This window comes from Ctenopharyngodon idella, chromosome 2, assembly GCF_019924925.1.
Source record: "Ctenopharyngodon idella isolate HZGC_01 chromosome 2, HZGC01, whole genome shotgun sequence".
Lineage (NCBI taxonomy): Eukaryota > Metazoa > Chordata > Actinopteri > Cypriniformes > Xenocyprididae > Ctenopharyngodon > Ctenopharyngodon idella.
In genome coordinates, this window is record NC_067221.1 from 29561268 (window position 1) to 29587797 (window position 26530).

The window sequence follows — 26530 nt, forward strand, 5'->3', positions numbered from 1 at the left end:
CCATTGCTGTAGATTCAGATAAATTAAGTGAAATAATCTGTGATAACAGAACATGATCAAATATATATCAGCCCCCAATGACTGTCATGATGAACTCATGAATGACCAGCAGATGGGGCTGTTCTTCAAGAAAACACACAGATGATCACGTGACTTCAGATAAAGCTAAATAACTTACATGAGTTCATTTATATGAAAGTGTTCCTCCAGGTTGTTCATATGAATACATTATATTATTCATTCATATATTCATGTTATATGTTCAGTAATTTACTATAATTCTCAATATTCACACTGTAATCAGCAACATTAGGCCTATTCACTGAACTATGTAATGTCTTTCTGCATTTTCAAGTATGATTACTTAGTATGATTCATATTTTCTACGGAATTCCAAAGCTGCCAAAATAATGAATATATATATATATATATATATATATATATATATATATATATGAAGAAATGTAAAAAATAAATAGATAAAATAAATGAGAATTAGAGAGGGGTGTAAACTGAGACAGAATGATTGACAGGCCAGTTTATGGTGACAGGATGACTGTTTTATTTATTTATATATCCAGACAGTCCAGCAATGATTATGTCAGAGATCAAATCTGAATAAGGAATAATAAAGTACACATTATAGACACAAAGAAATGACTGAAGTAAATAATAGTTTATAATAGAATCCAGAGTATTGTATGGAACAGATGAAGAGTGAAGATCAGAATATAGAGAAAGGGAGAACAGAAGAAGGAAGATATTTGCAGAATGAAATGAGAGGTAGAAGAGAAGAAGCAGAAGCAGATCTTGCATTATCTCATGTCTGCAGAGATGGAAACAGACATATTTTGATGCAAAGATACATCAAGTTCAAAATGATCATCACTTCTGCAGTACATGGCAGGCGTCCAATATCTAACCACAAACGTGTCGACATGACCTGAACACTGAAACACTTGAAGAACAACTGAATACAGCACAATACATTCTCTTAAAGATGAAAGAATAACCATAACCATGAGTACAATAAAGAGTAAATACTTGAAAATATGATGAGGATTAATATATGGAGTAGGAGTACATGAGTATATGAAATCAAAGATAATGTTGAAAAATCATAAGCCATAAATCATTAAATGATTAACATGAAAGATGAATAAATGCATGAATATGTTTCATGTTACAGATTGTTTTAAATCAACTTCACAGGAATAAAGAGGAAAATAACTGAATCAAACTTCATCAAATATGAGAATAATTCAGATTCAGCTGTAGATCAGCTCTACAGAAGACAATAGAGTTATTATTCAGATCAATTCAGTTCAATGTTGATTCAGTTCAGTTCAATAACTGTGTAAAGGTCATCAAATATGAAATGAGTTTTGATTTGGTACTTTTCTGCAATGTATATTTGCCAGTGAACAAGATTTCTAGGCTGATTTATAAATGTGTTTTCTTGTGAATCTGAAGTCATGTATTACTGGATTTATTGAATGCTGCATGCTGATTATACTTGTCTGAACACGAGTAGATGGGCTTCTGAACTCCTGTGAAGAAACAGACACTTTAAGATCTGTTCAGATATGAACTCACTAAGACAATAATATCTGTCATGAACAAAGTCACAGAAGCTGCTGATCAAAAATAACACTGATACCTGAGTGTAGGGCGCTCGTCACTGGGAGTCTTTGAGGAAAAAATGACATGAGATATGAGTAATTATACGAAAACACATTTTCAAAGATTACATACACTAATTCTTCAGTGACACAACAAAGCCTGTGCATAACTTACACATAGAAATGTATAAATACCTCTGAGACACTGCAATCATCAAATCGACGCCAGATTTCATCTTCACATTTGATGTCTGCATAATAGTATCCACTACAATATGTGTCCTCATGGTTTACTATGGCATAGAGTTCATACGTGTGAGAGGAAACCTGCAATATAACAGGAGGAACCCAGTCAATAATAACGCCACTGTGTCAAATCTAATGTAATATTACACTAGTTTTATATTGTCTTCTTCATAACTAAACTCATTACAGTTTTTTTAGTCAGTCAATCAGACAGTTCTCAGTAACTGCTGGAGTGGATTTACAATCCCTCTTACTGGATTATATAATGAATTGGAAATCATAATGTTATGAGTCTGTTTACTTTCATTGTGTTACTGTGTTCCTGTGGCCTGTTGCACGAAGATGGTTTCAGTTTCTACACAAGTAAGTTCAAGATTCATTTGAGCAAACTCTGTTTTTCAGGCTCATGAAGGTGGATTGGTTTTAACGGGTTTCATTGATATGGTAACTTGCGCTACACGGCTAACGTGCTCCGGAGCAGGATTTATTCTGGGTTAGAGATCACAAACCCAAACTCGATCAATCAGCTGTGAGTAAAGTGACCTGTATCTGATGCCATAAAGTCAGCATCACCAGCTGTGGCCTGTTGCATGAACCTAGTTGAACAAACTCTGAGATTCAGAGTAGGTTTAGAGTTGACAAATCCAGATAAATCCAAGCTGGTTTAATTCAGGATCAGATGTTGCACAATGCTCGGTATAAACTTTCTGTGTCAACTCAGGTTTAATCCAGATTTTTTGATTAACTCTTAAGGCAGGAACACACCAAGCCGATGCTGACGAACTAGTGGCGATGAAAGCAGACTGCGGGGTTGGGTCACGTCAGCAGCATCTGGATCCAAAGTTGGCCTGACACACCAAACCAACAGCCGACAGCCAAGTAGCACGTCCGTTCTGCGCCTGCGTAAGATGAAATGCCTTTCCGTACCAGCAGGTGGCAGTAGCTGAACAGCCAATCAGAATGATCAGATGGCCCGACAGACCGAGGAGCTCTGACGCTGATTCAACATGTCGAATCGGCCGAAAAAAAGCCGAAGGGGACCAACTTCAGCCGACAGTGAGGAACACACTGAGAAAACTTAGTCGGCTGACAAACAAAAACTGCCTGACGGCCGACCGTCGGCTTGGTGTGTTCCTGCCTTTAAGCGCGTGAACCTGAAAGTGTGACACGTGCGGCAAACAGCCAATCACACGGAGAATGGAGAGCGTCCGTTTGATTCATTTCTCACAAGAGAGCAGCGCAATTTACTTCTCTTCTGAAGATTAACCCTCACTGTGTTCCATTCAGAAGGGCTGATCCCTATGCCCTAATCCCTTCAAAGGGTTTACCCTCCGGAGTGAGAGCTTCGAAGGGATGAAGGGTGTAGGGCTCAAAAAAACTCTTGTTCTGGAAAGCACTTCAGCGTCATCTTAATGAAACAATCAAGGAAGCGCCTTTGCCTCACATTTTGTACGCTGGTCAACCCCCCCAAAAACACGCATTGTTTAACGTTAGTTTATTTATTTACGTTAAATATAATGTATATTTTGACTATGTATTTGAAACATTTGAATGGACTGATAAAGGGAGCTGTTAAGTATTGTTGTTGAAGTACAATGTCGTTTTGACTATAATAATGTACCAAATCTAACTCGTATAAATATTACAGTAGTATAGAAAAATACTATACATACATTTATAGTTAAAATCGAACTCCAAACCTCCTGTACCCAGAACTTCCCTGAGCAAAGGATTGCGGGGGCCCGAAGTGTCCATCAGTTGTACCCTTCATAATCCTTCATTCCGAAGGGCCCTTTGAAGTGGCCAGTTTTGAGCACTTCGTTTTGGAACGACCCTTCAATATGGTGGCCATGATTGTTGTCACTCCGAAGTAAACAGACTCGTAACTTTATGATTTCCAATTCATTATATAATACAGTAAGAAGGATTGTAAATCCACTCCAGCAGTTACTGAAATCGGCTCTGTGCAACAGGCCACAGGAGTGCCCTTGATGGCCTCACTATCATAGACTCCATTTCCCACAATCCACTGATTCACTAATCAGCCATGATTACATTCAGCTGTTGTTCATTTGCTTGTTAGTGTCTGCCTATATAAACCTGGTTCATTCAAGTCTTGCATGTCTAGTGTAACTACGGCATCTCTGAGCATTATTCCTGGTTCATGTCTCTTGGTTTTTGGATTTATTGCCTGTATTTCCTTACTTGTTTGGATTGCCAGCCTGGATATTGACTTGTTGCCTGTATTTTAGATTATGTGTCTGGATCTCCAGCTTTAAAACAGGTTAAGATTACATATATTCTTTTGAGCTCTTTGTGAAACTATGTAAATTATAACCCTTTCTAAAAAAATTAAAATAAATAAATTCTAATCCTAACCCTATTAGTTTGATTGACATGCATTTATTTAGTCAGATATTTTCTTTCAGTTGCCTTCTCAAAGTTTCTTCCTGCTTTGTAAAAACATTTAATTTCATGATATTTTTCATAACGATCTTTTTATCTTCAGAAGAGAAGTGAATTGCATGGCTCTTGCGAGAAGTGAATCAAACGGACACGCTCCATCTTCCGTGTGATTGGCTGTTTGCCGCACGTGTCACACTTTCCGGTTCATGCGCTTCAGAGTTAATCACAAAAAAGAACGTTTATACCAAACTTATATTTATATACCGAGCTTATTTATATGGATTTGTCAAATCAAATTGAAACTGAGTTTGTTATAGCTTCATACAACAGGCCTGTCGTCATTATTATTTCCATGGTTTCTGATTAATCTCACACCTGTTTCTGTTCTAGTTAAGAATCTCTCTCTGTGTTTAAGATCTTTGTTCCTTTTGTTCTGTGTTCAGTCTCACTTTAGTTTATGTGGTTGTGTACTATATTACTCCATGTGATCTATGCATGTCCCCTTTTGGATATATTACAGACTGTTTGTTATATTCTCCTGTGTCGTGCGCATGATTTAAGCCACAACTGACACGTCAATGTCTGTATTTCGTATATGAGATTCTGACCCATGTCCAGAATGTAATAAGTTTACTCATTTAGCCTGACTTCCTGATAATAAATATGTACTTGTTTTGTAATTAAGGCTACATCCACACAAAGCCAGAGCTTTCCCTATCCGAATTATTTTTATTTATTTATTTATTTTTTCTTCCCTCAAGAAATATCTGTGTACATATGAAACCGACTCAAAACAATGTAGTATACATGCCAGATCAGTATGTGGTGCTGTAATTCTGCCACAGAGATTCACTAGAAATGGAAAATAAGACTTGGAGCATGTGCATAAACCTTGTGAGCTTTAGTCCGCTGTTGTTGTTACGTGACGTAGCGATGTCTGACTAGGGTCGACACGTGGGTTGATGACATCATCGTTTCACAAAATATACGGATTGGCTGTACACACGAAAACGCAAGGATGTCACTTTCAGATTTATCCACTCTGAGACCTGGTTTCAAAAATTAGCGTATTCACATTCTGAAAAAGCCGGATCCGTCTGGATGAAACACCTATATGATACAAAATTTATGCATATACACCTAAACACATCTCCGTGTGGACGGGCCCTAAATTGCTCATACAAGTACATTAACCAGGAGTCATATTTTGTAGAAAGAGAACAAAGTTTGAACTCTTATTATTCTGCTCTTATGATAGCTGTTCGAGACATGTAAAGACAGCTGTGTCTAAGGTCATGAAGGTCAATAAAACATTACATGTATCCACTAACACATATACATATGTAATTCTTTTTAGGGGTTATAGCAACATTGGTCACTATGTTAAACTATACATCATGTGAAGTTTGTCAGTGCTCTGTGTGGATGTAGTTTTCACGCTCTACAAAATGCTGGGTTGTTTCAACCCATGTTTGAGTCAAATATGGATATATTTGCCAAAGCAATATTCTCCAGGAGAATTCAACAGTGGCTCAGATGATATCCAGAAACCACTAGGCCAGTGTTATATATTTTGTTCACTCGAGTACTTACAATATCCCAAATGTTTCCAACTATTTGTAAATCATGTCAAAATTTCAATTTTAACCAAGGCTCCGGGACGTGTGAGGAGTCACCTGTCATTTGCGTCATACCCTCGGTTTCCGTTTTTTTTAAATTTACATGTTTTAATAGAACAACTGTTGATGTATTTATAGACAGAAAACTAATTGTTATAACTTAACATGTTTAGTCTTATTGTTTAGGCTAAATCTAGTTGATTTTTTTTTTTTTTTTTTACCATGCATAACAGTAATACAGCATTTTCTCCATCATACAATACGTTTTAAAATTAATTGCATGCCATTTATCAACACAAGCCATCCAGCATTTAATATGATATTCTTAAATCGATCTATCTTACTGCAGTGTGTAACAGTGTCTCACAGCAGCCGCCGAGCGAACGCACAGAGTAACGTTATAACATCATTTTCAACACTCTCAAATGTATCTAATATGATAAACAGAGCTGCGTTACCTCATACTCATGACCGGAAAAGCAGAAGCAGCGCCAGTGACTGTGTCATAATAAAAGTCCCGCTGCTCGTGAGGCGTGTGTTGCACAATCGCTCCAGCTCCTCATTCAGCTTCACAACACTCGCTCCTGCTCTGCTTCATACTACAGTAAAGCTAATAATCGCATCCATGAACATGATTTCTTCACGAGCCCTATCCCGATTCTTTTGCACCGTCCGTTGAGGTGGACCACATGTCCCAAGATTCCACGCTAAAACTTGGCATCATCAAGCTACGCCTTTGTTTTGAATAGACCTCTAGCGACCTCTAGCGGACAATTCTTACATACTGCACCTTTAAATGACCTCATTTGTGTAAAGAACTTGATTTTCCTGCGAAGACAACAGCTGAGATCAAGTACCCTGCAATAAAGCTAAAAAACTCATTTAGAGAGAAGATCTCAAAGAAATAGGACAAGTAAGTTGCAGTTTTCGTAAATATATAAAAACTATGCTTTTTGTTACGAGTAAGCAGAGCACGAACAACTTAAAGATAGATATTTACCCTGCATCCTCTGAGGTCAGAACTGACTAGTTTGTGCCCGAGAAGAGCACTGTCGGCCGAAGTGACTTTTCTAAGCGATGCCGGGACGCAGTGAACAAATGTAATATTGAAAATATAAGGTAATCAGAATAATCAAAGATCTAAATGAATACATAACCAATGATTAATTTCTAATTGGAAACACAATCTAAGAGTAATAATCATTTGAAACTGGAGTCAGATTAAACGAGCAGCTAAAGTAAACCTGAAACTAAATTCTAACAATTAAATTGAACTTCACAGAACAATTAAGTTGAACTTCACATGGGCGCTGAAAAGACATAGACGCATTACACCTTCGCCCAGGCCGTCGGATTCTGTTTTTGGGCCGATGGGGGGTTCCTTACACAATTAACTGATTATTTAATTATTCAACTGTAAGTACTAGTGTTTCTGTATTCTACGTTAGTTTGAGGCTGGATCTCTTACTCGTTTCCTACAGTCTTTGTAAGTGTGGAGAACTCTGTCTTCAGTATTGTCTGTCACCTGACTGATCTTCAACTTTGACTCCTGGTCTTCATTGATCATTCTGGTCTATTATGGGGTGTAACTGTAATTCGCCGGCACTGCAGTGCAGGTGTGTTCATCTGTTCCTGGAGCCTCCCCAGCACTTCACAGTGAGGATGATTCCCTTACTGGACACGTGCAGCTCGGGTCATTGAGTACTCTACTAACCCGCTAATGAGTTAACTCAGAAGGGTCAATAAGACATATTGATACCTAAATCAGTGTCAGACTCAGTTCCTGGAGGGTCACAGCCCTACTGAGTTTAGTTCCAGCCCTGCTCCAACACACAGACCCGTCATTTTCAAATAAGACCGAAGGACTTGATTAGCTGGATCAATGTGTTTCATTGAGGCTGGAGCTAAACTTTGTAGGGCTGAGGCACAAATTATTTCAGTACCTTAATCTGAGGACGAATGAGCACTTCCTTGTCACCAGACCTCCTCAACTGAATAATCAGTAGTTTTGGAAAGGTGATCATCTCACTTTTCTGTTGAGAAAATAATTTAGTTCATAATACACTGCAAGAATTTAACATGAAAACAACCCAGCATGAATGAGTTGTGCTTTCTTTCTTCACAAAGTATTCATGAAGCAAATACAGCATTGAACAATTAGATACAAATCAACAACAAATTATTACTAACTAGTTTAATATCCAAACAAAGTATATGTTACAACCACATGAGGATTCTATGAACAATCAAAAGAGAAAAGAGTATTTGCATTATTATTAAATGAATGACCCAACTTTTCAGTATTTCTGTCACAGTTCCGGTCATTCCTGGACTTCATTTCCCACAATCCTCCCTGCCTATCACCTGCACTCACTTCACCAATCAATAATCACCACACCCAGCTGCAGCTCATTACCCGGACTATTTAAGCCACTCACATCCACACACACTTTGTGAGGTCTTGTTTACTCTGTAGCAATTCTAAGCGTTATTTACCATGTTTGTCTGCCTGTTTCTGATCCTGTTTGTTCCTGTCTACGATACTCTGCTGGCTGCCCTTTGGCCTGTTTGTTTCCTGGATTTGTGATTGTTATCTGCCAGCTCTGACCCATTGCCTGTATCCTGACCACGATTCTGCCTGCTCTCTGCCATACCTGTTTGCCACTGTTTGACCCCTGCCTGTCTTACTACGAACTCTGTTTAATAAAAGCCTGCAGATGGATCTTACCTTGAGTCCCGCCTCGTTACAGAAGACCTCGCCAACACAAGGATCAAGCAGCTTTTCTGGAGAACACTGGTCTGGTAGGAACGTTGCATTATTGCTGTTATGGCTGAAGCAGGGCCCAAGATCGTTGGAGGATTATATCAAGGATTATTTAGACATTGCGTATTATTCAGATCTGCCTGTCTGTGCACTGATAGACTTTTTTTTGTGATGGCGTTAAGCAACCTCTTCAGAACAAACTTAGACAAGAGGGACCGCGTTCATCACTTAGTTGCTTTCTGGATTATGCTTTGTTGTCTGTTGGTTCTCTATTTACTGTGGGTGTCACGGAGAAATGCGACACCTCCCTTAATCACGTAATGGCCGCCGCACCAAAGGACACTCAAATGGCGGCCACCATCACAACAACACCAGTCCATGTCTCCGCTGATCTTCCTGAGCAAAGTCAAGTCCCAGTTGATCTTCCTGAGCAAAGTCAAGTCTCTGGATCCGTCCGAGAGCGGAGAGGATTATTGTCCAATGTGGACGATCCACCGCTGATTTCAGCACGAGCAGCTGGAATTCCAAAGCCTCCGCCGATTGCTACGGACAAGAGGGCCACCCTGCCAGTGTCTACGGACAAGATGGCTGCCACGCCTGAGCCCTCAGACACTACAGTGCTGACCATTATGGCCACAGCCATTTGGTGTGTGTGGGTTGCGCACACATTGGCCCCAGCCCATGAATCAGCTTCAGAGTCTCGTCTCATCAAATCTTCCAGAGCCTAGCCTCGTCTCGCCTCATCAGATCTCCCAGAGCCTCGTCTCGCCTCATCAGATCTCCCAGAGCCTCGTCTCGCCTCATCAGAGCCTCGTCTCGCCTCATCAGATCTCCCAGAGCCTCGTCTCGCCTCATCAGATCTCCCAGAACCCGTTCCAGCCCGTGAGTCTGCCCCAGAGTTCGCTGTAGGCCTGGAGGCCGCCCCAGAGGCCATTCTTGTGCCACCCAAGCTCCTTGCCCTCAAGCCAGCTCCAGACTCCGCACCAGAGCCCGAGTTAGCTCCAGACTCCGCACCAGAGCCCGAGTCAGCCCACGAGCCCACTCCGGCCTTCGATGAACCAGTTCCAGCCCACCACAAGCCAGCTTCTTACTTGGCATGGCCGCCCACGGCTCCCGACCCGCCGTGGCTGCCTGAGGCTCCTGACCTGCCCTGGAGACCTCCCTACTGTCTGTACATCCACCCTCACCTGCCAGTAGGTCTCCAGGGCACGTACGATACTCTGCTGGCTGCCCTTTGGACTGTTTGTTTCCTGGCTTTGTGATTGTTATCTGCCAGCCCTGACCCATTGCCTGTATCCTGACCACGATTCTGCCTGCTCTCTGCCATACCTGTTTGCCATTGTTTGACCCCTGCCTGTCTTACTACGAACTCTGTTTAATAAAAGCCTGCAGATGGATCTTACCTTGAGTCCCGCCTCGTTACAATTTCATCTTAGAAAATGCTATTGTGTATTTTCTTTTTATTTAAAGTATGGAAGAGTTTATGTACTGCAGTTTTATTATTAACAGAATCATTTTAAACTGATTTACTTAAATGTAAATCAATCCACACTATATTTCACAAATTATTTCACATTAAAACAGATATTACCTGATAGAAAAGATACTTGCCCAGACTGTTGTTTTCTGACAGTTACGACAACGCAGCTGATACTTTTCACACATTTGAAGAATATGTGCCTCTAAAGCAACTTCCTAAATGGAAAGAAATATTTCAAAATAAGATTGCACAGTTGCACTGATCATTCAAGCTTGTACATTAATACACTTAAAATATAGACATATATTCAACAGAGTCCCACTGAAGCATGTTTCAATGAGCAATGGAGCAAAGATACATGTTGTTTAGAGAAGAAGCTCAAATTAACTAAATAAAAAAGCTATTTTTATGTTTTTGAATTAAAGGTTCACTTTAACAAACATTTGACCAAATATTTAGAATAATGAATCTAAATTTAGCTTGATCATGAGTGACGAATCTGTCAGACTAAAGTATGAACAACTGACAGTAAACATTAGTGAATCAGCCCTACTGAGTGAAATTAAACATTCTTAGAGAGTAATTCAGATGAGCAAAGATCTGCTTACCACATCCTGAGAGTGTTTAAAAGAGACTGGCAATGAGAGAAAATCCTGACAGGGTTCTTGTTTGTCTCTGCATGACACGCATGCTCTTTTGGTCGTTGAGACCTTAAAAAGCTGCAAAGGTGTCAATAAAACAGATTTAATGATGATTCACAGATATATACATGCTTTAATCATTCTTTAATCATGTTAAAATAATCATTCTCTGCAGTTTATCCTCCATCACATTAAACTGCTCATAAACCTTTAATTGTGTCACATGACAACAAGTGGTTGAGGGGTGGTAGTTAGTCTTTCAATATAAAATATATTTAATTCTATAATATATTAATATTCTATTTAGAGGGTAACAAACTCAACAAACAACTGTTGCTCATTATGCAAGAAGTTCCTAATTTTGTTTCGGAAGTGTCCTTAAACAGGTTTACATGCATCAAAGCTGAAAAATTATATACATTATTATATACATCTCATTATATACATTGCACATCACCACATTTTTCAATGATTTCTCTCTAAACCCCTCTTTCCATGTGCCTGCTCTGCTCTGATTGGTCAGATGGCCCAGTCTGTTGTGATTGATCTACTGCTTACAGTGTGTCTGAAACAAAGCGCCCATTACCACAACTGGACTTCAGCTCTGGAGGCTTCCTAATGATTGTACACACTGTAAAGACAGTAACAGTGGGATTGATTGTACCATATCAGTCCAAGTGTGAGTCCGATAATGAAACACTGGAAGAACAGGTTGTGATTCTGTGGAGCAAATAATGGTCAAAATAAAGAGGAGGTTAAGGAGATTTTACCAATCAGTGACAAACTTACTGGTGACGTCGGAATGGATACAAGAACCCTGTTGTAAGATGATTTCTGCACTCATATCTGCTCTTATTTCTACGCTAGATTGATAAATGAGACCCATTGAGCTTCTCTCAGTATTTTAACGTTTCTGTTCCAGCGTTCCTTCTGTATTATTAACGTTCCGAAACCAGTTTGATTAAAAAATAATGGTCAATAATGTTATTTGTTAACTTTATTTTTTTAATTTTTTTTTTAATTCATTTTGGCTTGAAGTTTATATAGCCTGAATCGCCTGAATTTAACAGTAAGACTTAAAACTAACTGTTATAAAAGATCATTGTAATGGCTAAGATACAAGACTCTTCATTTTTGAATAAAGAAAATGCTGTGCGTATTATTAATATTATTATTATACAGATTAAATTTTTTTTCATTTTTAAGCCCTAACTGTCAATCATGATGTCAAACCCCCGTTTTTATTGCATCAAATAAGTAACTAAAACTTTTTTTTTTTTTTTATGAACATTTGAACTTACATCAATGTGATAAAAACTACATATTTGAAGTGTAATTTAATTGTTCAGTTTGTCTCGCATCCCATTAAATTACTTGGAGAGGGCGGGGTTTATGACCTATACTGGGACCAACCACCTGGGGGCGATCGAGACGCTTTGGCTTCACTTTTCAGGACTTGTGTGGCACACTTGGCTTACACAGATACACATGGAAGCGTTTGAAAGCAGGCGTCTATCAGCAGATCCCTAATATATCCACTGATAGATGCCTGCTTTCAATGCTCCCATCTGTATCTGTGTAAGCTCTGTGAAGAGACATTACAACCAGACTTCAGTCTACTTTACTGAATGATTTACTGAAGTCCTTACTGAATGATTGTAAATCAATTCAAGCACTGGTCAAGGATCCATGTGAAGTAAGTTTGTGCAGACAATGAATCGGGAGATCAAAACCAAATAAGAGCCAATAATGTGTCTGAACTTTCTCTGGAGAAACACTTCCAGAGCTGAACTGAGATGACTGATGCTCCTTATGAAAGTCACTGAACACTGAGACAAAAGAGGACAGAATAATCCAGAAGAAACTAGTTACCTCAGAGGATCCAGGAGTCTTTTTAAGGATCGAATGTAGATGTTCTGCTGCGTCTCGTTGTTTATAAACTTTGGGTTTGATGGAGAGAAGCACATAACAATCAAACACTGATACTGAATAACTTTTATAAACAAGAATATTGACTGAATGCTGGAAACAGCAATAAAAGAGACCAACCGTCTGTAATGCCGAGGCTTCTGGTGACCCCAGCTGCTGAAACTGCATTTTTCTCTTGTGTTTCCAATTCATTGAACAATTTCTTCAGCTCTTTAATGAAGTTATCATCAGATGAAACACTACAGAAGACATTGAGTGTTTATTGATCAGCTGTTGTTTCCACTGCAGGAAGTGAAAGACGTTTCTTTACCTCTCGACATGTTGTCTGAACTCCTTCGTCATGAAGAGTGTCTGAAGAACTGCATTCAAGTAGGAGGTGGAGTCTGGATTCTCCAGCCCACAGTATCCTTAAATGAGAAACACATTATTAACACTGACTGACGTCAATCCAGCTGACCACAGAAACTTCAGAAACACATCCAGCAGATCTTACAACATACAGAGCCATCGAGTATCCATCGAGATCAGAAACTGACTAACTCCAAGCAAATGTTGACTAGCTTAAAAATGAGTAGATCTGGACACAAGTCAATCAATATTCATCAGCTTTAACAGCAATGAGATGAAATGTGAGTCATCTATCATTTTGTGTTAATAATGTCCATCTTCAGAAAACAACCCAAATATAAATGTTTGATTGAAGATCGAACTGTTTCTCCCTGAAAACAAAGCAGATCATTGTGAGAAACACAGACAGTAACGTGAGCATCAATGCTTTACTGTAGCAGGAGCTTTACATCTACACAGGGATTCAGGGACGGAGAAAGAGTTTTCAAATAATGATTCACACAAGCTTTATGGATGATCAGATCAGATGAATTGTTCATTTCTTACTTCTGCTCATGTCTGTTGAGTCCGTCTTCTCTGTGTTCATTGAGAGACTCTGGAAATGATCCTCTCTGGGTTCTTTTGTCTTCAGTCTCTGAAATATGTTTTTTAGAGGAACTTGATCAAACCCAAACACTGTTTCTGACTAAATGACAGTGTCAGTAATGACTACTGAACATCTTTACATCTTCTGTCCTCCTCTCTGACAAGACAATTTGACGTTTGTCGTAGGAGAAGTCACGCTGCAGGACTGTGTGCCAAATCTTCTGACACTGCCAGAATTTTGTCGCAACAGTCATTAATCGGCTGTCGGTGAACATGTCAAACTAGCGATCAAAGACTACAGACTTTAGCCCAGGATTATAGGAATCTTTTAGGATTCTCAAAATTTGTCTTAGACGACCAAATTGTGGCCAAAATCGCACAGTGTGCACCCGGCTTATGTTTTTTAGTTCATTATTGTCATGTAAACGTATCCTTTGTTTGAGTTGTTCTTTGTCCATTCTCATTTGTTTAGTTGGTTGATATTCCAGCACTCTACTGTGCACCTCCATGTTTATTTTTTATTTTTTTTACTTACTCATGCCAGCTCGGAGAGTCTACTGTTGTGAGTGGTGAGCAATTTGTTGTTTGTGCTGTGGATATTTCAGAAAAAAGCTTGCTTCTCTTCAAATATATTCAGTTTAACAGCTGTGTAACTGAACTGCTCACATTTTTTTTGACGCTTAAATTGTGTTCTAAATTATGAATTGGTAAAATGCCTTTGCAAAACTGTCTGAATCCACGTGCATTGGTTTGGACTTAGAATTTGCATATGGTTTGTCTTAAAGCATTATAAAAACACCACATAGACATAAACAACATTAAAAACTTGATTTTCACCACAGAGGACTTTAAGTGCTGCAACTAACTATGACAGAAGTTTAAAGTTTAAAAGTTTGCAATTCTCTGTTCAGTCTTGCTCAAAGTCAGACAGAAGCTGTACACTCAGGTTAGCATGGGCAAATGATGTTGAGTTAGCAACTTTTAAAATACAAATTTTAATTTTTTTTACATTTTACAAATTTTTCTACAAATTTTTACTAATTGATCCTGACAGATGTGTTAATGTGAGGAATCTTTGATCCAGTATGTAATTCTCTCTTAAATAAGTTTATTTCATATTCATATCTGTTCTCTTACCTGTTGTCCTCTTCAGTGTTTCCTCGTCAGCTGATGTAGAACCAGAAAGCTTGTGTTTGACGTCTATTTCTTTTAAAATATAGTAGGAAAATGAGAAGACTTAAATCAGAACTACAAATGGTGTTACCGTCTGTTAAGCCACATCAAGATTATCGATTGTATCATTCAGTATATTCAAGAGTGGGGAAAATGTCTGTTTCCATTATTTTCTCTCCTCGGTCTGTTTTACCTTCACTTTCAGATCACACAGTGTGTGTGTTTGTCTCTACTGCACCTAACCGCGAGATCATCCTCCCCTGAGCTGAAACAGAGCCGTGCAGTCGAACACTTTCTGCTTCCTGTAGTCACGCTCGTGAACTTCATCACAGATGAAGTGATACAGATATGAGTGACAGGTGCACTAACATCAAAGTCTAAACCAGGGGTTCTCAACTGATTAGGGCTGGAGATAAACTCTGCAGGAAAGAGGATCTTGAGGACCAGAGCTGACAAACCCTGCTTTAGAATTTGCTGTTCTCCTCCTGAGCATCAGAAATGCATATATCTGTTATAACTGCTTAATTTGTTGTAACAAATTAAAGAAACTATCATTTATACATCGCCTTTTTTACTGGTAATACTTTCTGCAACCTCTTATTTGCCTAAATAGATAAACTATACATGAAACTTGTTCTCCACGTCATGTTGAAGAAAATGTTGAATGACTTAGGGCTAAAGAAAATTAAGGTGAGATCACGAGAAAACAAGGAAGAAAGAAAAAATGTGCATGAGCTCTTGGGCTGTAGTGTCCAAGTAAAACAGCATGCCTTTAATATTCAAAACATGTTTAATTTAACTTCACTTCAACACTACCGTTACATATATGTTACACACACACACACACACACACACACACATATATATATATATATATATATAAACATGAAATAATTATTACACACTATTGTCACTTAAAATAAGTTACCTAATTACAAGCAATATCCAATACTGTAACACTTTACAATAACAGTACATGAATAATCATGTACTAATAGCTGAATTAATAGTTTCTTCAACATGAACTCATGATTAATGAAGATATGAACTAATCATGAACTAATAAAGAGCTATCATTAACTATGACAGGAGTCATAAGGATTCATGCATGAAAACAGCAGCCTTAACTACATGTTAATACATGTTTGATAATTAATGCACATTTAGGGTAAACTAAATCAAACAGCCTCGATAAGAAGGAATAAGAAATATTCTGACTTTGAAATCAATTTAAACAATTTATTATTGTCATAATTTCAACAACTGACATCAGCAGCTTCGTTGTAAACATTACTGAAAGGCACAGGATTAGTTTGTCATTATTTTCACTGATCCTCCTTATCAAACATATAAAATACTAAATCCTCTAATAATTTTTCTTAAAAGGTCTTAATCTGTTTTGTGATATTCTTGTTCATTAAACTAAACCTACTGTGACTTACAACAGTTCCTGAGGAATCGGTTCCCAAAAAAATAACCAAACAGGAACATGCACTAAGGTCAGGGAACGTTTGCTGGGATCAGATTCAGTGTTCACTCTCTATCCAGACACAGGACTTGATGATACTGTGCCTCCATTCTCTGACTATTTGAAACCACACAACTGTACTTTACTGGGCTGAATACTAGTTTCAGTTTCAGTTTCAGTTTAATTTATTTATATAGCACATTCAATAACGACAGAGTCGACCAAAGTGCTGCACAGAGAAATAAAAGTATGCTATTAGCAATAAAATAAAACAATCACAAAGAGTATACAACACTAAATTCACACAAAAAACTGAATACAGTAGTTACTCCAGTCCATAAGCCTTTTTAAAAAGATGTGTCTTAAGTAAAGATTTAAAAACCTGTACTGAAGGGGCTGATCTCAAGCTAAAAGGCAAGTTATTCCACAACTGGGGCGCTGCCACCGAAAATGCACGATCCCCCTTAAACTTTAAGCGTGTTTTGGGTACTGACAGCAACAGTGTGTTTGACCTTAAAGGCCTATTGGTCTGATGGTAGGAGAAAAAATCCGATAAGTAGTTTGGAGCCAAGCCATTCAGGGACTTATACACAAACAATAATACCTTGAACTGGATTCTATACTCAATGGGGAGCCAGTGCAAACTAGCCAAAACAGGCGAAATATGTTCCCTCTTTCTTATCCCTGTTAAAAATCTGGCCGCAGCATTTTGGACCAGCTGCAGGTGAGACAAACACGATTGAGTGACCCCCAAATAGAGTGAGTTGCAGTAATCCAGTCTTGATGAAATGAATGCGTGGATAATGGTTTCTAAGTCCCTGAATGAAAGAAAAGGTTTAATTTTGGCAATCATCCTGAGCTGGAAAAATGCTGATTTGACAACTGAGTTTATTTGTTTGTCAAACTTAAGTGCTGGGTCAAAAATAACTCCCAAATTTCTTGCATAGGTACCTACAGTATTAGTTATAGGACCCAAAGTTTTTGAGAGGATATTGGCTGAATCCAGATGTCCAAAAACTAACACTTCAGTCTTTGAATCATTTAACTGAAGAAAGTTTTCTTCCATCCAACTTTTAACTTCACTCAAACACTCAAATAATGACTGGGGAGATGTATTTTCATCAGGCTTAACTGGAAGATAAAGCTGTACATCATCTGCATAACAGTGATATGAAATCTGATGCTTGCGAAAAATATTGGTTAATGGAAGGAGATAGAGGGAAAACAAAACAGGGCCTAAGACAGAGCCCTGTGGAACACCGCATGTAAACGCAGCAGAGGAGGAAGTGAAGTTTTCAATTAGTTGTACTAGTATGATGTGTGAATGAATACTAGAATGATGTGCCCCCTCAAGTAAAGTCATGACAAAATTATGCATTAACAAGCCATTAGTTGATGCTACTATATGGTTAGTTAATAATAAATTAAGTACAAACCCGATTCCAAAAAGTTGGGACACTGTACAAATTGTGAATAAAAAAGGAATGCAATGATGTGGAAGTTTCAAATTCCAATATTTTATTCAGAATACAACATAGATGACATATCAAATGTTTAAACTGAGAAAATGTATCATTTTAAGGAAAAATAAGTTGATTTTAAATTTCACGGCATCAACACATCTCAAAAAAGTTGGGACAAGCCCATGTTTACCACTGTGTGGCATCCCCTCTTCTTTTTATAACAGTCTGCAAACGTCTGGGGACTGAGGAGACAAGTTGCTCAAGTTTAGGAATAGGAATGTTGTCCCATTCTTGTCTAATACAGGCTTCTAGTTGCTCAACTGTCTTAGGTCTTCTTTGTCGCATCTTCCTCTTTATGATGCGCCAAATGTTTTCTATGGGTGAAAGATCTGGACTACAGGCTGGCCATTTCAGTACCCGGATCCTTCTTCTACGCAGCCATGATGTTGTAATTGATGCAGTATGTGGTCTGGCATTGTCATGTTGGAAAATGCAAAGTCTTCCGTGAAAGAGACCATGTCTGGATGGGAGCATATGTTGTTCTAGAACTTGGATATACCTTTCAGCATTGATGGTGCCTTTCCAGATGTGTAAGCTGCCCATGCCACACGCACTCATGCAACCCCATACCATCAGAGATGCAGGCTTCTGAACTGAGCGCTGATAACAACTTGGGTCGTCCTTGTCCTCTTTAGTCCGGATGACATGGCATCCCAGTTTTCCAAAAAGAACTTCAAATTTTGATTCGTCTGACCACAGAACAGTTTTCCACTTTTCCACAGTCCATTTTAAATGAGCCTTGGCCCAGAGAAAACGCCTGCGCTTCTGGATCATGTTTAGATATGGCTTCTTTTTTGACCTATAGAGTTTTAGCCGGCAACGGCGAATGGCACGGTGGATTTTCTGGAAGTATTCCTGAGCCCATGTTGTGATTTTCATTACAGTAGCATTCCTGTATGTGATGCAGTGCCGTCTAAGGGCCCGAAGATCACGGGCATCCAGTATGGTTTTCCGGCTTTGACCCTTATGCACAGAAATTGTTCCAGATTCTCTGAAACTTTGGATGATATTATGCACTGTAGATGATGATAACTTCAAACTCTTTGCAATTTTTCTCTGAGAAACTCCTTTCTGATATTGCTCCACTATTTTTCGCCGCAGCATTGGGGGAATTGGTGATCCTCTGCCCATCTTGACTTCTGAGAGACAGTGTCACTCTGAGAGGCTCTTTTTATACCCAATCATGTTGCCAATTGACCTAATAAGTTGCAAATTGGTCCTCCAGCGGTTCCTTATATGTACATTTAACTTTTCCGGCCTCTTATTGCTACCTGTCCCAACTTTTTTGGAATGTGTAGCTCTCATGAAATCCAAAATGAGCCAATATTTGGCATGACATTTCAAAATGTCTCACTTTCAACATTTGATATGTTATCTATATTCTATTGTGAATAAAATATAAGTTTATGAGATTTGTAAATTATTGCATTCCTTTTTTATTCACAATTTGTACAGTGTCCCAACTTTTTTGGAATCGGGTTTGTATGATGTGCCTCCTCAAATAAAGTCATGACACAATGATGCACTTACAAATCATTAACTAATATATGAATAAACACTATCCTGCCATAAACACCATCCTTATTCCTTTACAATCCTGGTACAAAAAACAAAGATACAAATATCTGTATTTCTTTTATTTTTATTTATATAATTAAACGTATATGGACTTAAAGGTGCCCTAGAATCTCTATTTCAAAAGATGTAATATAAGTCTCTGGTGTCCCCAGCATGTGTCTGTGAAGTTTCAGCTCAAAATACCCCATAGGTTTTTTATTATACCATGCCTGTTTTGGGGTGGGATTAAAAATGCTCACCTTTAAATGCTCGCCCCCAGCAGCTTCTGAAATTAGTGAGGGTATTTCTCGTCCTTTTCTATAGCCTATGATGATTACTGTGTCAGTCGTCGCAATTTCGAGAGTGAATCCCGCATTTAAAGCGGATGGGACTACGTATTAAAGCATGTATGTAGCTTGTAGAGCTTGGAAAACAAAAGTTTTATCCAAATTCGGAAATGATTTGCTGCTCTGGAGGAGGAGACAATGGGGGGTTCCGGCGGCATGCCCATTTATCTCTCATCCACCCGCAATTAACTGGAATGATATTTTTTATTACGTGGCCCGCCCGACCCGCTGATTATCCGCAGTATCAAATGGTTCGAGAATGGACACAGGCCGGGAACCACAACAAAACCGTGTCAGTGGAAAATGAGTTTCTGCGCATTAAAATAAACATGTATTGATGTGGAAATCTAGTCATTTCACCATAGATGCATATAATTTAAAGCCTATTCTGATTTTTTTTTTTTTTTTTTTTTGCCTTGGGTAAAGCACGTAAAAAACACAACCCTCGCATTTAGATAATCAAGGAGACATGGATAGCACTCGTCTCTTGGAAGAGGTGGAAAAACAAATGTTCTTTATGACCTGCAGGATTTCTCTATAAAGATTTTAAAGCGAAAGAAAAGAAGAGATTTGGCTGATTTCATCTATTTTAAGTTTTAATTTAAAATGTTTTTAATTTTAACGTATAGCCTTTATTTAGGCCTAAATGTTTTGCAACTTAATTGAGCAATGTAATATATAAATCTAAAGTATTACTTTATATAAATATAAAGATGAATTGAATAAAAATTGCAAAAAAAATGCATTTACACTGACATATGAAAGAGTGTAGCTTATGCACAGTGAATCGCAGTGCTGACAAGCCATGTTCAGTAACAAATTTGAGTTGAAATAAAATCAGTCGGATCAGTTGCGTACTGCAAACACAGCATGTGAAAGCTCAATCCTGCTGCTGCTGCTGCAACACATACATACTGCAACGCACCACAAACGCACCGCAAACACACTGCAAACACAGCATGTGTGAAATGAATGTATGTGTGAAACAGGGCAGGGCAGTGGCATTTTAACTTTAAAAGATCTCTAGCGGTGCAGGTTATTGTTGTTTACATTCACTGTGAGATTATGACAGTCTTATTTAATCTTGAACTGAATGTCATTAAAAGAATTAGTAACAGTTTATAATAACTGCACACTATGAAGCATTAGTTAAGCATTAGTAAATAATTAATTCATAATTTATAAAGCATTAATAGACATTACTAAGCAGGTTATGAAGCTCTAAATGCTTTGTTCTCAATTTATAAGCATATCTATAATGTGTTTAATAATTGTATTTTCATACTTTATTAATGATCATTTTATCATTTCTAAATTAAGTATTGCATTATTTACAAACCAGTTATTTAGGAGTTGTCAGTGGTTCATAAGATCATTTAAGAAGTGCAAGTAAATGATTAATAAACTATTTAAACATACATTTATATCTTATTATTTAAAGTTACTCTGCATTTATACATCTTATTCAGCAATGTTTACATAAGTTTATTTTTTTATCAGATTGCAAAGGCTTAGTTTCATTTTACTGCACAGTTATGTTTTCTGGAGGTGTAGAGAAATTTCAACTTGTACTGACAGATCTTAAAATATGTGCCATTGTTTTGTCTCAAGATGATCACCAGTAATGTGTTTTTTCTAGGGTAGTTTATAAAAGCTGCTTAAATGCCCTAATTGAACTAAGGCCTAATCCTGGCTCAATCTAAGCCCCGTCTGTGAAACCGGGCCAATACCAGCAAGCAGACGCGACCAGAATATGAACCCAATAAGCTAAAGTGCATAAGCGCATTCCCATAAAGAACATACACACAAAAAAATGAGTGTGTATGTCCTTGAATATATACTCACACAAACACACACAAACATTTTTATTTATTTATTTAATGTAACACTTTAATTATTTGGGCGATGCACTGATGTTGTTGTTATGCAGTTTTAAAAATACAACATATGAACATGTTTGAATGTAGGAAAAAGTCTACTTTGGTGCAAAAATACAACATAAGGGCTCCTATATTGCTGTTTTTCATCACTCATTTTGCAAGCCAAATCTCTCTTTGAAAATTGTCTGAGACATTCTGAGACAAGTTGACCAAACCTCTAGGAAAAATCAGTGTTTTTTGCAATATGTGAAACAATAAATTCTGAATGCCAAGAGAGTCTAACATATAACTACATTTTTACGTGAAGTCTTTCCATGGATTCAGTCCTGCGAAGTCCTCCACCTGTGAGAGACAAGTTATAGATAAGTAAAAAATTAAAAAAAGGTATTTCTTTGACATGCACAAGAAGTAAAATTAACTAAATATCAAGAATCACAAATTGCATAATGATAAAAAATATCAGACATACTTTAAAAAAAAAAAAAAAAGCAGTGATTTAACATCTGAACAGGATTACGCATTTGAAAACATAAATCATACCTTCTGCTCCTTCACCACTAGTTTCACCTTCTTTTTTTCCACCATCCGTTCTTATCACAAAGATAAGAACAGATCCATGTGTGATATTATAACACTTAAGCGTTTTCTCATCATCCAGTTGTTCAGTTCCAAAAATCACCCTTATGCGATCTATGGCTGACAAAAGAAAAACATCGACAACATACTGAATGGAACAGACACTTGAATATCAATATAATTTAATACAATTAAACCCAATTATTATTTGGGCCTATTTAGTTATTTATTCAATTTTCGTAACAACAGCATAATAAACCATGATAAGCAGTGTTTCGTTTGTCACATGCTATTGTTTGGGTGTTCAGCATATTATTATTCCAAATGTTCAGCAGATAGCTATAGCCTATTGAATATTTGATTTATTTAGCCTATTGTTTAATTGCAGTTACAAAGGTTTTAGTAGTGTTATAGGAATTATTTGTCATGCATAGTTCAAACAGTCCTGGCTCGGCACATCGGATGACCGCGTTTCATTTACATGTTGACGGCTACTCTGCGTTTATGAATTGTAGCCTAATTTTTATTGCAATAGTTCTGTAACATTTGGAGGACGAAACCTGTAAAAGCAATAAATAAATAAATATAAAAATGAATAAATAAATAAGTCCACAAAATTATACATAAATAAATTATATATATATATATATATATATATATATATGCAAATAAATATTTATCTCCTCGCACATTTAATTATTTATATAATTACATAGGCCTAAATAAAAACTAATGTTGGGGGAAACAAAATATGTTAAAGGATATTTATTTATTCAGGAATATGTGGATGTATGTATTTATTTACACATTTATTTATTTATGTAATTATTTATTTATTTGCGCATTTATTTATTTATTTATATATTTATTTATTCACGGAATATGTGGATTTACATAATTTTTTTTTTTTTTTTTTTTTTTTATGTATAATTTTCTGGAATCATTTATTCATTCATTCATTCGTTTGCCTATGCATTTATTTATTGTTTTTGCAGGTTTTCGTCCTCCATAGTAACATAATATAAATACACCCTGTGGTCAAAATGTTGGTGACCTCATTCAGTCTGTCTGCTCTTTTTGTTTTGTGCAGGACAGGTGTGTCTTATGTAGCATAATTTCACAAAGCCAAAGTCATGCTGATTTAGCTGTAAATCTTGAAATAATAGGCCTACAATCTAATTTAAATAAAAAACAACTGCTCATACTCATGTGTTTTGCATCTTTGCATCTTTGTTTTGATTGTGATCACTACACATTTTTTAAGGCCAATTTGGCATGTTATAGAACAAATAAACAATAAATAAAATTGCATAAAAGAAAAAAAAGACAACCAGTATCAGAATTGGCCCTTTTTTTCTTTCTTTTTTTTTTTACAAACAAAAAGGAATTCACCATTATTTGCACACTATTTTAAAAATGTAATCAAGTATTTTTGCTGTAAAAAATACCTGTTTTTTAAAAAACAGTCTTTTTCTAGTACTTTTTCCCATCCGGCCCTCAACCTAAAGTGTTTGACACCCTACTGTCAAATTTCAGGGAAACTCTAAAATGAAACATTACAAATATTATTTATGTTAGATAAATACAACTACGTTCTTTTGTGTTGGTCAAGAGACTCCTAGTGGTGAATAGTACATACATGCCAGAACAACTTTCTATGAGTTCTTCATTAGTATCTGTGGATATGTTGACAAGAAACAATGGCAAACAAAAATTTTAATATGATCATTTGTGCAAAATAATATTTACTATTTGAAATAAAAAGATATACATAAGCAATGTAAAAACACTTAATTGTTAATAAAACATAATTGAAGATCAGTGGGGGAAAAAATAAAGAATGAATAAGTGTGTGGAATGTGCTGGAGGCAAACACAGATTTTTTTTTTTATTCAAGAAACATACTTGACTCTACATAGATTTGTTTGTTGAGTCAAATATCTAAAGGAACTGTTAAGAATCATTTACATATATATGAAGAGGACATAAAATACAAGGGACAAACAGAGAAATAAGGAGATAAAGTACCATACATTTTATGAGGAAACAATACTAAGAGATAGATAATCAGAAAAAAAGTGGGTCAGTACATGAGAAAGCTGATTAAATTTGACCATCAGAGCCATTACAAAAGAACTGTTCATATAGTTTTAGGAATCGATCACATTTTGCATTACTAGTTAACCTAAAAGATTTAAGCAGCGAGTCTACCTCAGTCAAAAAATGTGAGAGAGTAGGAAGTGAGCTCATAAATTTCTGTTTATGGATGAAAAATTTTGCAAACAAAATAAATAAAAATGAAAATATATTCTTTAGATTTGTTGGAGTCAGTGTAGTAACAAATAATATCTTTCAAATTAAAAGATTGTGTATTAATGGGGTATTATTTAAATGGGAGTTAGACCAAAATTTTTGAACCAATTCACTGTTGATGAAGTTTAACTGGGAGTTTATTATACATTACATTTTAAGATAAAAGGTAGGCCTCCAATTTTATTAAAGATATAATTAGGAATAAAAAACAAAGAATTTGGATTTATTAGACATCTTTTAGGCCAGTTTATTTTCAACACATTAATAATGTTATGAAAATTTAACACTTCTAATCCCCCCACAGTGGCAGAGGCAGAAAGTGGATGGTGGGTGGGCCTCTAAAAGTGTGGGTGGGCCAGAATAATTCGCATCATCCCATGTTTTTCAACTGGCTCAATTTGGGAGGGAAAAAAATGATGGACCGTCCCTCAGTGGCGTTCTTGTCACATGACCTGCGGTGCGTTTGCGGCATTCTGAAAAGTTGAGAATTTTTCATCTCGATGCGCCTGGAAAACGCACTGCATGCGCGTAGTTTCCATTATGAGCGCGGCTGCCGCGTGCCTATAGGCTACATTTGAAATAATGAATTTGAGCGACCCCGAGTCCTGTATCGACAACCTGCCATACAAGTGGCTTATATCAGTGGCGTAACAATGATGGCCCCCCTGGGATGCAGTTATGAAGCACATGTGCGCTTGTCTAGAAGGGAACCTTACGCAAATTTGTGTCTAACTTACTTAATTTAGACCAACTAAAATATATTGTTAGACCAACAATATCTTATCAATTAATTAAGTAGCCTAATATAGACATGTATTTAAGAAATTGAATAAAAACAGAATATTGCTTCAGCCTTATTCAAAGGCCGCGGAAACATGGGTTCATTTGTTACGCACTTCAATCCATTCCACACCCGACGTTCTTGGTGTTCTTACTATTCATTAAATATAGGCAATTGGTTGATGAAACATTGATTGAAATTAAGATACAATTTCTACAAAACGAAATTCACTTTAAAGAAAGGCTTACTATAAAACAAAACTTAATGAAGTGGTCAAACTCATGTCTGACCCGCTGCATGTCTCCCGACATTGCATGCGCATCCGTCATGCTATTCACTTTTCATAATCATCATAGGTGAAATTTAAAAAATAATATTAGGTTCTATAGCCTAATATTTAAATATAAATATGAAACTAAATTGGCTATTTTTATCCCTCTGCAGACGAACACGCCGGCGCGCTCTAATGGATTTTTTCCTCATGACAGAAACAACTTAAAATAGGCCTTCCCTCATTTTTGGCGATAGCCTACAGATTGGTGCAAGACTACAAATGGTCTATTTTTATTCGTGTACGCTCACAACAACAACAAAACCTTGTACTTTTGTAAAATAAATAAAAAACAGGGTGCGCTTCCAGCTGTTTTTCTGCGAGAATCTTTCTGAAACGTTTCAAAAATGAGCTCAAACACAGCGAATAATTGTACCTAAAAGAAAGAAACATCTCCATTCGATAAGAAATTCGTAGGTCTGTGTTAAATAAGAGGCGATCTATCCGCTGGAATGTGTTGTTTTTGAAATCATGGCCAGTGCTCGTTCTTGGCGCTCGTGCACATGAGCAGTCTTCACACAGACAATCGAGCGTTTCATTCTCGTAAAAGCACAAAACAAAATGCACACAACGTGTCCTTGCTCTTGATGTACAATCACTGATTCACCTTCACCTTCACCTTTGGTTTTAATGAGAAAAAAACGATATGAGGGCGGATTAGAACCCAGAACCTCAGAACCGCTTGCCAAAAATTCTACCACGAGACCATTACAGCACACTAATAGATTTGGCGAATTTATGTATTTCTTCACTGCTGTAATATTTGTATATTTATATTAATATAGTCACTTCGTCGCCAGAGGCCGCTTGCGATGATGACTGAGGAAAATGAGAATTAGTCCTCTAATGCCATGTCCATAATTTATAGCAGAAATTCTAGCATTAATTAGATCTCAAACGGATTCATTTAAATAAGTTATTACTCACCACCTGCGTGACGT

At 37.1% G+C, this 26530-nt stretch overlaps 2 protein-coding genes and 1 long non-coding RNA gene across 5 annotated transcripts in view; 1 reads left to right on the top strand and 2 right to left on the bottom strand.

The window, feature by feature from the left end:
* LOC127494164 (stonustoxin subunit beta-like) overlaps window positions 1–26530 on the top strand; it is a 231044-nt gene that overhangs the window by 177393 nt on the left and 27121 nt on the right. The gene's annotated exons all lie outside the window — the stretch shown is intronic.
* LOC127494403 (uncharacterized) lies at window positions 539–15120 on the bottom strand. Its single transcript, XM_051860299.1, has 11 exons — window positions 14778–15120; window positions 13602–13689; window positions 13018–13114; window positions 12828–12946; window positions 12651–12718; window positions 10746–10856; window positions 10269–10352; window positions 7837–7926; window positions 1818–1949; window positions 1661–1689; window positions 539–1550 (listed from the first exon to the last, which is right to left on the bottom strand). The coding sequence occupies exons 2-11, from the start codon at window positions 13639–13641 to the stop codon at window positions 1511–1513; spliced, it is 810 nt and encodes a 269-aa protein (XP_051716259.1). The 5' UTR covers window positions 13642–13689; window positions 14778–15120; the 3' UTR covers window positions 539–1510.
* On the bottom strand, window positions 21567–22333 carry LOC127494447 (uncharacterized). Its single transcript, XR_007924878.1, has 2 exons — window positions 22129–22333; window positions 21567–21930 (listed from the first exon to the last, which is right to left on the bottom strand). It is a non-coding gene; the product is annotated as an uncharacterized LOC127494447 (long non-coding RNA).